Source organism: Sorex araneus, chromosome 3 (assembly GCF_027595985.1).
Source record: "Sorex araneus isolate mSorAra2 chromosome 3, mSorAra2.pri, whole genome shotgun sequence".
Lineage (NCBI taxonomy): Eukaryota > Metazoa > Chordata > Mammalia > Eulipotyphla > Soricidae > Sorex > Sorex araneus.
Window position 1 is genome coordinate 165,424,341 of NC_073304.1, and position 13,449 is coordinate 165,437,789.

The 13,449-nt window shown below is 46.0% G+C and overlaps 2 protein-coding genes across 2 annotated transcripts in view; both read left to right on the forward strand.

The window, feature by feature from the left end:
* C3H11orf52 (chromosome 3 C11orf52 homolog) lies at positions 1 to 9,497 on the forward strand. The gene is made up of 4 exons (XM_004605044.2): positions 1 to 52; positions 7,425 to 7,462; positions 8,351 to 8,409; positions 8,614 to 9,497. Exons 1-4 carry the CDS (start codon positions 15 to 17, stop codon positions 8,863 to 8,865), a joined length of 387 nt encoding a protein of 128 aa, XP_004605101.1. The 5' UTR covers positions 1 to 14; the 3' UTR covers positions 8,866 to 9,497.
* Positions 9,498 to 11,457: 1,960 nt separating this feature from the next.
* Positions 11,458 to 13,449, forward strand: part of DIXDC1 (DIX domain containing 1) — an 86,488-nt gene continuing 84,496 nt past the window's right edge. Inside the window, exon 1 of the mRNA XM_055130337.1 lies at positions 11,458 to 11,548. Coding sequence (XP_054986312.1) covers positions 11,492 to 11,548 — 57 coding nt within the window. The 5' untranslated portion in view covers positions 11,458 to 11,491. The remainder of the gene's footprint in view (positions 11,549 to 13,449) is intronic.

Genomic DNA, 13,449 nt, shown 5'->3' on the forward strand with positions numbered 1-13,449 from the left:
GGAGACCAAGCACCATGGGAAACCGATTGTGCTGCGGCTGCAGGGGACCTTGGTGAGTAGGGGGAATGGGCGAGGGGGAACATGGCAGCCAGTGCCCTGGAGGCCCAAGAATAAGAGACCTGCAGATGGTCCCCTGCCAACCCGCCACTGCCACCTTCCTGCGCCTGGCACCTCCGGGTACCCACACCAGGGAGGCACCACCTCCTGCACTCACTCCTTTCCCGGGACCTCAGAAAACAGCCTCGCCAGCTGTCTGGAGAATGGCCAGAACAGGGCTGAATAGTGAATCAACATTGTCTCTTTGTCGTCCTCTTCCTCTCCTTTCCCTTCCCCAGCGGAGATGATCACTGGGGCCTTTGGTGAGCCTATGGTATTTAGTCACTTTGCAATCTCATTTTATTTTCCCGGCGATCCCGTGGGTAAGGTGTACTCTTACACCTTCTGTTTTACCTTCTAAAAGGGTCAGAGGAGTTACCTTGTCTGAGGTCATGTGGCGAGCAAGCATATAAACCAAGATTAAATCAAGATTCCAAACTAGGGACTCACTTTTACTTTTAACCACACATAATATCTCCCAATAAAGATAATCACCTTTGGAGAAAATGTTTATTGTGGTTTTGGTACCACACCCCACAGGGGTTCGAAGAATTTCTCCCAGCAGTGATGGGGGACCCAGACTGTGCTAAGGATCTAATGCAGGCTTTCTGCATCCTTTCAAACCCCAAGAGCTCTCTCCAGCCCTGGAGAAATGGTTACTTAAAGGTCAGGAGTGGGGAGGAGAATATTTATGAAATATCGGAGTGTAACTTTTATACCTATTTGCTGTGTGAACTTTAGGCAAAATCGGAAACTGCTTTTTCTTCAGACATAAAATGTATGTATTTCATTATAAAAATAGATAAAATTGACCCCCAAAACCAGAACAAAAAAAATAGATAATGTGACCCATACTGAAGGTCACTGGTTTGGTGGGCAAAGGAAATATGAAAGCCTGAGTAAATTTTTTGTACTGTCTTTATTGTCCTTTCTCAGTGTTATCACTATAAGCCCCTGGGCCTGATTTTATCCTGAGTACTGCTTACTTAGCAGGAGGCATTGCAAGCCTAAGGATGTCTTATTTATGAATAAACCATCAGTGAATCTATAGAGATAGGTGAGGGACACTGGAAAAGCACATAGAAGCTGGAGTCAATTCATTGGATTCAAGTTCTCCCTACTATTCATTTATTCATTCTATGACTAAGCAAATAAGTCTTTTGATTAGTCATGTACTAGGCATGAATTTTTTTTTGATGAGTCATATACTATGAAAAATGAAGACAACATAGAAATAGTAGGAAGTTTGTTCCTGGCTTCCTGATTAAGATACCAAAGTTCTAGAACCTTGAATGAGTCATCTGCAAAAGGAGAACAAGGATACATGATACGTTCCCCCAGGATGATTGGGGTGGGGGCTGGGGGGCAGTGCCAGAGAGATAGTACAGCATGTTAGTCACTAGCCTTGCATGTAGCTAGTGGGGTTCATTCCCCAGTACCCCATACCATCCCCTGAGAACTGCCGAGTTATCCTTGAACACAAAGCCAGCACTGAGCCCAGAACAGTGACAGGTATGGCTCCCAAACAACAGCAGCAACAAAAGAAAGCTTTTTCCAATTGAGATGTCCTACAAACATAAGATTTCTAGAAACTATAGAAGTTTCTAGAGAAGCTTGCTCATCTTTCCCTTTAAGCCTTCCTAGTCCCTGGCTGGTTCTTCCTTTGATGATGATAATCAGTGGCATCAGCTTTGACTGAGACTCATCATGTGCCATGAGACTCATCATGGTGATGCTAAGTATTTTACATTCATTCACTCCGTTTTAAAGTTCCCTTTTCCCTCCTTTGGGTTTTGAGCCATACCCAGCTGTGCTCAGGGTTTATTCGTAGTTCCGGGTACATGCAAGACACACTCCTTACCTGCTGTACTATCTCTCTGGCCCCTATTTTATTTCATTCTTATGAAGATTCCTGAAGAGTTAGTCTTCCATTTTCAGTTTATTAATAAAATTAAACTCTACTGGGGCTGGAGAGATAACATAGCAGGTAGGGCACTTGCTTTGCATATGGCCAAGCCAGATTTGATCCACCATATTCAAATGGCCCTCTGAACCCCATCAGGAGTGAACCCTGGGCACAGAGTTCACTTATACACTCAGGTATAAGCCCTGAGCGCCACCATGTGTGGCCCCCAAATTAAATTAAATTGGTCTATTAAAGACAGTGATGGAGGGATAGTGGCACTTTGGTGGTGGAGCTAGTGCACTGACATTACATGCCTAAAACAATTAAGATTAATGCTTTTATAAATAATTTTACCTCAATTAAAAAAAGTAATGTGGGAACACAGACATACACACATAGACACAGACACACGGAAAGTGAAAGTCCAACAAAGTTCAAAACTTGCCCAAGGTCATACAGGGAGTCTGTCTAACATTGCCAGTTTCAATCTAGAGGCCTAGCTAGGAACATGCTAGATATTCTAATCAAACTATGGTTAAAATATGGTCTTTCTCATAAAATATTAGGACTGAAAATTTTTTCTTCATTCATTTTTAAAATTAATTTTGTGTTAAATCACAATCATTTAAACATTAATGATTTATAAAGTCATTCACAGTTACTTCGAGCACACAATGTTCCAACACCGATCCCTCCACCAGTGGCAATTTATCTCTACCAGTGTCCTCAGGTTCCCTCACCTCACCCCAAATGACTCCCCCAGCCCCCACTCCTGTCTGCCCCCTCAAAGGGGACACTTTTAAGTTCCGTTGTAGTTTGGATCTCATGCTTTCAGTGCTGTCAGTTCTGTGAACCAACATCTCGATACCGACAAAGGGGCCCACTGCTCCTAACCCAGGCGTGTGACCCCTTGAGTGCCTGTCATTATTTCCCTGTATGCATTTCTTCTTCTTCTTCTTTTTTTTTTTTTGCTTTTTGGGTCACACCCAGCGATGCTCAGGGGTAACTCCTGGCGGTGCTTGGGGGACCATATGGGATGCCGGGGATCGAACCCAGGTCAGCCAAGTGCAAAGCAAATGCCCTACCTGCTGTGCTATCGCTCCAGCCCCCCTGTCTGCATTTCTATAATCCAAGGTGCAAGGTAATCGAGGTATCTCCTCTTTGATGCCTTGCATCACCTGTCCTGATATTCTATATTACAGAAAAGTGAGATCATCTCGTATTTGTCCTTCTTCTGACTTAACGTCACTTAACATGATATCCTCCAGTTCCATCCAAGTCCAGCAAATTGAATGATTTCATTTTTCCTTGTAGCTGCGTAGTATTCCATTGTGTATATATACCACACCTTCACTGTCCACTCACCCATCACTGGACACCTGAGTTGATTCAACATCCTAGCTATTGTTCTAAGTGAACAATGGTGTGCATAGGTCATTTTGAATAAACGTTTTGTGTAGACACTAAAAAGTGAAATCACTGAGTCATGTTGCACTTACTTTAGTAAAAATTCCGAGAAATCTCCTTATTATGTTCCATCAGAGTTGAACAGACAACATTCCCACCGACAGTAGCTGAGAGTTCCTTTCCCACCACACCCCCACCAACAGGTTGTTCCCAGCTTTTTTTTTTTTTTTTTTTGGCTTTTTAGGTCACACCTGGCAATGAACAGGGTTACTCCTGGCTCATGCACTCAGGAATTACCCCTGGTGGTGCTCAGGGGATCATATGGGATGCTCGGAATCGAACCCGGGTCGGCCTCATGCAAGGCAAACACTCTACCCGCTGTGCTATTGCTCCAGCCCCTGTTCCCAGCTTTTTTGATATGTACCATTCTCACTGGTGTGAGATGATGCTTCATTGTTGTCTTGATTTAGAGTTCCCTGATACATGATGATGAGCACATGTTCATGTGTCAATTGTCCACCTATCTGCCAATAATTTTTATTTCTTATTGTCTCAACAAACTTCCAGAATTAAAGATACTGACAATTGAAAATTTTATTTCAAAATGTTCTTTACTGTTTTATTTTTAAGTTTTTGGGTCACACCCGGCGAGGGGTTACTCCTGGCTCTGCACTCAGGAATTACCCTTGGCGGTGCTCAGGGGACCAATTGGGATGCTGGGAATCGAACCCGGGTCAGACACTTGCAAGGCAAACGCCCTACCCTCTGTGCTATTGCTCCAGCCCCATCTTTGCTGTTTTTGAGTAAAAAAGTAATACACATTTTCTACGGAAAATACCAAAGAGCAGAAAGTAAGAAGGAACCATAAATCTAAGTACCCAGAGAGGACAGAAACATTTTAATTCATTTCTATGCAATCCTTTTATGTTTGTTTTGAATATATATTTATATTTTTATCTTTATTTTTATTTTATTCTTTTTTTCTCTTTTTTTGTCCCCGCCCCTTCCCTCTCGCCCCGCCCCCTTTTATTTTTACTTTAATGAATCACCGTGAGATACAATTACAGACTTACAAACTTTTGTGATTACGTTTTATTCATTCAATGTTCAAGTACCCATCCCTCCACCAGTGCCCATTCTCCACCACTAATGTTCCCAGTATACTTCCTGCCACCCCCACCCCTCTTCACCCCCTGCCTCTGTGGCAGGCACATTCCCTCTTACTCTCTCTCTCTCCTTTAGGGTGTTATGGTTTGCAATACATGTACTAAGCGGTCATCATATTTGGTCATACTATGTTTGGTCCATAGTATGTAATCCTTTTAAAATCCCTATGTGTATAGTTTTTAATCCCCAAATATCTAATCTCTTTTATTAAGTTAATAAAGAAGAAACTTATCCATGCTACTGGGTGTTCTTATATTTTTCATAAATAGGTATATAATGTTGCTATTGGTCAATGCCATTTTATTTCATTGGGTACCAATGTTGGACATTAAGGATATTTCCCATGTTTTACAATGTAAATAATGCTATAGTGAGCATTCATATTTGCAACTGATTATTTCTTTTTTTGGTTTTTTTTTTTTTTTTGCTTTTTGGGTCACACCTGGCGATGCACAGGGGTTACTCCTGGCTCTGCACTCAGGAATTACCCCTGGCCGTGCTCAGGGGACCATATGGGATGCTGGGATTTGAACCCGGGTCGGCCGCATGCAAGGCAAACGCCCTACCCGCTGTGCTATCTCTCCAGCCCAGTGTTTTTTGGTTTTTGAACCATACCCAACGGTGCTCAGGAGTTACTCCTGGCTTTATGCCCAGAAATAACTCCTGGCATTACTCAGGGGGCCATATTGGATGCTGGCGATCCAACCCCAATCAGCCACATGCAATCAAACACCCAACCCAATCTACTAACTATCCAACCTCGAAAAATATTTTTTTATAGAATATAGAATTGCTTCTTCATAGGATATTTATGTTTGAGACATACTTTTGCATGTATGTCTCATTGTTGTCTTGATTTTGATTTCCCTGATAATCTAAATATCAGGGATATGCTAAAAATAAAATCCAGGCACTAAAGAGATAGTACAGTGGTTAGGGCACTTCCCTTGCAGGTGGCTGACCGGGTTAATTAAAAATAAGCACCTGCTACCCCATATTGTTCCCCAAGACCCGCTACGAGTGATCCCTGAGTACCACCAGCCATTGCCCAAAAATAAAATATAAGCTAAAACATTAAAAATTTTAAGAGCAATAAAAATAAAATCCAATAATCTATGAATTGAATCTAGTACTCCTTTTGAGTTGTATCCAGGTTTTGCAATGGCCAAGTGGCGAAGAGGTTACTCACTAAAGTTGAATAATCTAAGTCAGTGTTAAAGTAGTATTGATTTTCTTTTGATCTATTTAAGTAGAAGAAGGAAGACAGTAGTGATTAAGGGACAAGGAATCTCAGACAGGAGAAGGCTGACTCTAAACAACAGTAAGAGAATGGGAAGTAGAAAGATTCAGAGTAATTTCAAAGATCTTTCTTTTTCTTTTTTCTCTCTTTCTTTCTTTCTTTCTTTCTTTCTTTCTTTCTTTCTTTCTTTCTTTCTTTCTTTCTTTCTGTCTTTCTCTCTTTCTTTTTTTTTTATTTTAGGTCACACCCAACAGTGCTCAGGGCTTACTCCCGGGGGACCTGTGGAACTATAAGTGGTGCCTCGGATGGAATCCGGTTGGCCACTTACAGATTGAGCTCCGTACCTACCATACTCTCTCTGGTCCCCTCGAGTTTTTTGGTTTTTTTTTTCTGAACCACCTATAGATTTTAATGAAAATTCTAAGGGTTCTCAACTCAGCGAGCTGCATTAAAACTAAAAAATAAGGGGCTGGAGCGATATCACAGCGGGTAGGGCATTTGCCTTGCACGAGGCCGACCTGGGTTCGATTCCCAGTATCGATTCCCAGTATCTCATATGGTCCCCTGAGTACCGCCAGGAGTAATTCCTGAGTGCAGAGCCAGGAGTAACCCCAGTGCATTATTGCCGGGTGTAACCCAAAAAGAAAAAAAATAAAATAAAATCAAACACACTCTGTCTAATAAATGTGGAAAAGTTCCTCAGTAGTAAAATTAACATAATTTATAAGTCATCTCTCTCTCTCTCTCTCTCTCTCTCTCTCTCTCTCTCTCTCTCTCTCTCTCTCTCTCCTTCCTATCTCTCTCAGTCCCACCTCCCTCTCCTCCCTATTAGCAAAAGAAGGAAACTTCCTTGGTGAGACAGAAGCCAGACAAAGAAGGTTGACTCCTTTGAGAACTAGCAGGGAAAAGCATAGGAAGTCAGTCCCAAACTATTCAACCTATTTCTTCAGATTACTGCTGGTTCTCTGGCCATCCAACAATGGACAGTCACATAGACATGCTGGCCCCATCGGGACCCCCAGGGGCTCAGAAATGAATATATGCAGCCTGTCCTGCAGCAAGGGCAGGGTAGCTGAGTCACTTTCCAAATCTAGGGCTCCCTGTGCCGTGTACTATGAAGGTTAAATCGCTCTCGCTTTCTCTGTTAATTAAAAATAAGCACGGGGCAGCGGGAAGAGAGGCCACCTGTTAGGAAAGGATTTTGAAGGACCCTGTTAATGAACGGTAAGTATTGACAAGGTTGGCAGAAAAGGATGGAAGAAGCAAGAGGGTCTCTGAATTCAGGCATATTCCATTATTTCACAGATTCCCTTGGCACCCTGTGGAGATTAGCCTGTCAGACAGTCCCAGAATAGCCCACAGCCCAGCTCCTTCCCTGGCATTTAATAGCTGCATGCTTGATGCTGTATTTTAGGTTAGGTTCTGTCAGTTGTACCACTCTACCTTCTAGAGCCATCCCTTTGGGAAGATGTGTGGTACCCCGATAAATGCTTTGGTGCAGGGTGAATTTTTGTTAGTGGGGACTGAGTGAAGGTCCCAGAACATTAGAGCAAATAAATGACAGGGCCAGGACTCTTACCCATGAGTGATCTGTTTTTCCTTTCACAGGAGCTGCCCATCTGTTTTTCAAAGGAAAAAGAAGACAGGTAACTGGGATTAAGGGGGTGGAAGGCAAATCAAAAAAGAGAAGGTTATAGAACCAGCATCTTTGAAAAGGGCATAAAGGAACAGGATATGAAAACCCAAAAGCCAGACAAAGGAGCTGTGTATATATATACACACACAACAAAATTTTTATCTTTGCTTTTGAGCCACACGTGGTAATGCTCAGGGTGTACTCCTGGCTCTGCACTCAGGAATCACTTCCGGCGGACTCGAGGGGCTGTAGGTGGTACAAGGGATCAAACTGGGAACAGCCTCCTACAAGGAAAGCACCCTATCTCTGCACTATCTCTCCACACACAATATTACACAGCTATAAGAAAGGATGAAACTTGTGGGGCTGGAGCGATAGCACAGTGGGGAGGGCATTTGCCTTGCACGTGGCTGTTACGGGTTCGATTCCCAGCATCCCATATGGTCCCCTGAACATCGCCAGGAGTAATTCCTGAGTGCAGAGCCAGGAGTAACCCCTGTGCATCGCAGGGTGTGACCCAAAAAGAAAAAAATAAAAAGATGAAGCTTGTAATTTGCCACCACTTGGATGGAACTGGAGGCCACTATGTTAAGTGAAGTAACATAAGAGTCCGGCAGATATGTAAGAGGACTTTGGGGGTAGAGACAGGGAAGAGGGGGTGCTTTTTTTTTCATAATTTCATAATTTTTTTTTCTTTTTGGGTCACACCTGGCGATGCACAGGGGTCACTCCTGGCTCATGAACTCAGGAACTTACTCCTGGAGGTGCTCGGGGGACCATATGGGATGCTGGGAATCGAACTCAGGTCGTCCTCGCGCAAGGCAAACGCTCTACCCGCTGTACTATCACTCCAGCCCAGATTGGGTGCTCTTTCATTTGGATTTTTTTGCCCCATTAGGGAGCCAAGCAAGAGGGACACAGAAGCTGCAGGAGCAACTGCAGCAGAATGGCACAAAGGTAAGCAGGAGCACTCTCCACGAGCAATGGGCGTAGGGGTGTGGAGGGTCCCCGGGACCCCAGAACAGCCGTTCCCTCCGGGTCCTGCGTATCTCAAACCTCTTCACCGAGGAGCAAAGCTGTGACCCTCGGTGGGATGGGATGCCATGCCACTGCGCCGGCAGGCAAGGGGGCAAGCGAGGATTCTCCCTCCATGCCTTGCAGACCCCGGGCACAGCAGGCCCCTCGGACAGACGGCACAGCAGGCAGCCTGACCGCCGGAGGGAGAGAAGTGTAAGCCTCAGGTCGGAGGAAAGCAACTTGCATTACGCAGACATCCAAGTGTGCAGCCGAGGCCCGGCCCGCCACACCAGCGCGCCCAGACGCCAGCCCTTGGAAAAGGCCACGGAGTACGCGGTCCTCCGTTTCCCGCAGGCCACACCCCGCTACGACAGCAAGAACGGGACGCTAGTGTGAGCGTGGGCGAGGAGGGACCGTCTCCAGCATGTCACCCCCACTTTCGGGGGGCTGTGGGGGTGCCCCCACATCGTCGGGGAACCCGGTGGCCGTGGCGGCCACGTGTTGAGCGTGAGGACCCCAGCCTGGCTTCCCCCCCCCCCCGTGGGCCCTGCTCTCACTCTGGTATACTGGGGATATCGGGGCTAGCCAGTCTCAACCCAGCGCCCCCACCCAGGGCCCAGGTGGTGCGCTAAGACGAGGGAGGCTGCTGGCCGCTCCGCTTCGCTCCCCGCTCGGGGAAAGCGCATCCAGGCAGGTCATCCTGCAACGCATGCACCCATCCTGCTGGACTTGACGGTCTTCCAAAGCTGGGGCAGAGGCGTTCAGAGCGCGGCCCCCCAGGTCTCTCGGGTCATTTCCCGAGAGGTGAGTGGCCGGGGAAGGAAGCTGGACCGAAGCGTTCAAGAGACGGCGAGGCTGAGGACTTCCTCGCACCACCTCGTTCCAAGGCCTTGCAGTCGCCGACGAGCCACTGACCCCCAACGCACCGCCAGACCCGGACACTCCCCCTGGCTGGACAGTCGTCAGCTTTCACGCATGCGGAGCCTCGAGGATCAATAAATTACATCAGGAACACGCCCGGCCCGTGCAATTTCTGCAGAGGCGTGGGGGCGGGGGTGGGGTGGGGTCTCGCGCAGCCCAGGGCCAGCTTGAGGTCCCACCAGCAGAGAGGCCTTAGCGGCCCCTAGCCGCCACCTCTGCGGGCCTCCGCTAGCCGATCGGGAGTCGTGGCTGGTTTTCAAGCGCCGGTCCGCGGACCGCGGCAGTCCGCAGGTTAGTGAAAAATGCAAAAAAAAAAAAAAAAAAAAGATCACCTTGTACCGTCAGGAATTCGGCTCCAGCCTACAGAGGTGGGGTCTCCACCAGCCGGAGACTGTCTGCTGGGCCGGGCCGGGGGCGGGGGCGGGGCCGGGGCTGCCGGGAAAGACGCCCGCCGGGCTGGAGGCGCGTTCCTCCCCCCCCCCCCGTCTCCATGGCAGCGGGGACGCTGCGGCGGCGACGCGTTAGCGGGAGGAGGCCCAGAGAGTTCGAAGAGCTTGGGGACAGACATGTTGGAAGCACACAGATCCCTGACTTAAGAGGTAGGTGCTCAAAGGCGGTGGGTCCCTGGGAAGTAGCATCATACCGGTGGGACGTCCCGATCAGAACTGGGTTGGGGGGGAGGGGACTCACGCAGGGTCGGGAGAGAGCTGGGGAAGCCTCCAGTTCCACACTCGCTTCCGAAGCCTTGGTGTGCAGCTCCTGGTTGAGACATGCAGAGTTTGGTGACAAGTATTGCACCTAGCTCTCTCAGCCTGTATACCATCCTCTTCAGTTATCTGCCCATCGGGGTGTTTTTTGCCCTTTGGATTGTCCTCGGGAGGGTGATTACTAAAAAGAGAGTACTGAACACGGAATCGCGTCACCGAAGTAAAAAGTTGGTACCAACTTCGTAGAAGGCGAGAATTCAAAGAACCTGGGAGAACGTAGCCATGCTATCTGGACTGGTGGACACAGTCGAATGCCGATGGCATTTATCTCCTCCTTACCCATATCATTTCCAGGCCTGTTCTCCAAGACCTGGTGCAAGCGGATCCAGAACAGCTAGTTAGATCATTGCCTCCATCACTAATTAGCAAAGCAACCCCCATACCTATTTATATCCGATTAACTGAGAGTAATAAAATTATTATTTCCAAGGCTTGCTTACTGTGATGGTCAAATAAGATGTAGGTGGCATGGGCTGGAGCGATAGTACAGCAGGGCAGTTTGCCTTGCAGGAGGCCGACAGATTTGGTCCTTGGCATCCCATAAGGTTCCTGAGCGTACCCTCAGGAATTGCTAAATTCAAATAAATATCTGCACTCTCTAATTCCTGAGTGCAAAGCCAGGAGTGACCCCTGAGCATTTCCGGGTGTGGCCTCCCCACAAAAACCAGAAAACAAACAAAGTTGTAATCGACAGCACTTTGTAAACTTTGTAAAGTGTCAGGTATAGTGTTCTGCCTTAGAATATATGTAAATTGATTTCCTGTGCGTGATAGTAAATAAGGTCAGTATGTCTCCCTATTGGCTTCAGAGTTCTTCCTATGGTCTTTGAGAAATATAGAGGGGAGGGGCCAGAGCTATAGTACACATGGCACCTCCGGGTGTGGTCCCAAAAAACAAAAGAAAATTCCAATGGTCTGCCGAGGGTTTGTTCTCTAGCACCGTATATGGTCCCCTTAGCCCTGCGGTGAATGATCCCGAGCACAGAGCCAGTAGAAAGCCCTGAGTACTGCCAGGTGTGACCGTCTGGCTCTGATTCTCCCCCACCCCATCCCCAAACACATCCTAGACTTTCCAATGATGGGAAAAATACTGCTCCTGGTTACTATTGTTTTTGAAATAGTCCAGTTGTAATTACAATATTTTGGGCTGGATTTCCTGCTAAGCAAAGTCCTATTTCTGTTGCTTCTAACTAACAAAAGTGGGTCCGTGTTGGGGCAGAGGACTAACCCTACTAGACTGTATTAGCTTTGGGAAATGTTTCTCCTATCTTGTATTTTTGTATTTCTTTCTCTATTTTAAGGGCCCCTGATCCAGGTCTTCTGGCAACTCTGAAGATGGGAACCCAAGTGTTTGTGAGGCTTTGTAATCCACTGACCCCAACAGAACCCTCTGTAAGTTCCCCCGTGCTCTGGGAGAAGTGTGATAGCAATAATAAAACTTCAATACAGTTCTGCGACTGGGAATTTCTCCAGGGGGAGTCAGATTCTGGCATAGAATTGTAGTATGTTTGCTTTCTTTCTCTTCTTGTGGGGATTCTAGCTCAGTTGATTCACATGCAATTAATAAAATCAGGCAGATTGAAAAGTCCTATTAACCAGAACGTTTTAATCAAAATGTTTTAAATCAAGTTTGTTACAGATCACTCGAGAAATGTTGCAAGCCATGGCTTAACAAACTTCTCTTATGTAGAAGCAGTCACTCTGGATATTTTAGTCTTTGTCCTTATATGCTTCTAGGAATGAAACCCAGAATCTTGTACTTGCAAAACATGCACACAGTATTTTCCCTATGTATTTACATACTTGGGTTCATATTGTGCACAGTTTTTAACTTCTGCTTTTTTAATTTTTTAAATTTTTTATTGATGAAACTGAGGACTTTAAACCTATGAGTAATACACTCTTCTGCTTTTTTTTTCCTTTAAGTTATATTTCACTGCATTGAAGGCTTGCTAAGCTGTGCTCAGGGGGCCGCAGGAATACTCCCAGCAATAAACCACCAGACTTTGTGGGTCTAATTTTTCACTGAGGCAGGAGCTGAATGAGAAGCCAATAGTTTGGGGCTCACACTCAGAAAGGCATGTGTCCCAGCCCTGTGAGCTCTCTCCCTAGTCCATTGGCCTTGGCTGTATTTATCATAATATAAGTTCATGAGTTCATGTCTGCATGAATTTACTCATTGCTCATTGCTTCTTTTAAGAGGTTGGGGATGGGGCCGGAGCGATAGCACAGTGGGTAGGGCGTTCGCCTTGCACGCGGCCGACCCGGGTTCAATCCCCAGCATCCCATATGGTCACCCAAGCACCGCCAGGAGTAATTCCTGAGTGCAAAGCCAGGAGTAACCCCTGAGCATCGCTGGGTGTGACCCAGAAAGCAAAAAAAAAAAAAAAAAGAGGTTGGAGATGTAGTTCATGTGGAATGCCTTTCATGTAATGAGGTCCTGGGTTTTTATCCCCAGCATAAAATTAATAAATAAAAGCTTTTGACATGGGTACTTTTTTTTTGGTAAATATAATGACTTTGTGCCGGAGAGGTAGCACAGCAGGCATGGCACTTGCTTTGCATGCCGCAGGCATCTCAGGTTCCATCCCTGGCATCCTATAAGGTCCACCCATCACCACCAGAGTGATTCCTGAGCTCAAAGCCAGGAGTAACTCCTGAGCACTGTTGTGTGTGCCCCCCACCCCAAACAAAACAAAACAAAATACATAATGATTATGATTTTCTTCATTGTTCCTGATGTGAAATATTTAAGTAATTAGTCAGTAAATTTAAAAATTACCATTATAATTGGGTGACTTTCTCATTTAAGACTTTTTCCCCTTAGGAACTAGAGAAATAGTTCAAAGGACTGGATCATTTGCCTGGCATTCACAGGGTTCCCGGATTTGATTCCCTTATGCCAGTGGATATAGCCATGATGTCCCCTAATACTGCTGGGAAATGTAAATTAAAAGACCAAAATAGAAGTCTTTAGTATAAAGCATACAGCATTTTCCCTATGTATTTACATACTTGAATTCATACTGTGCACACTTTTTAACTTCTGCTTTTTTTATTTGGGTTTTTGGGGTAGGGGCACCCCATTGTATAAAGTTCTAGAAATCGAATCTCCAGGACAAAGGATGTTAGACTATTATGTTAATAAGTTACTTGTTAAAAGAAAATTTATGGTGTTCAGTTTTTGTATATGATGGTGTCTAGGCAGAGAGATGTCAGTTGGGAGACAGAAAGGTCTTTGGTAGAAATCTTGCTACTCTTGTGCCTGGAGCAATAGCACAGCGGGTAGGGCA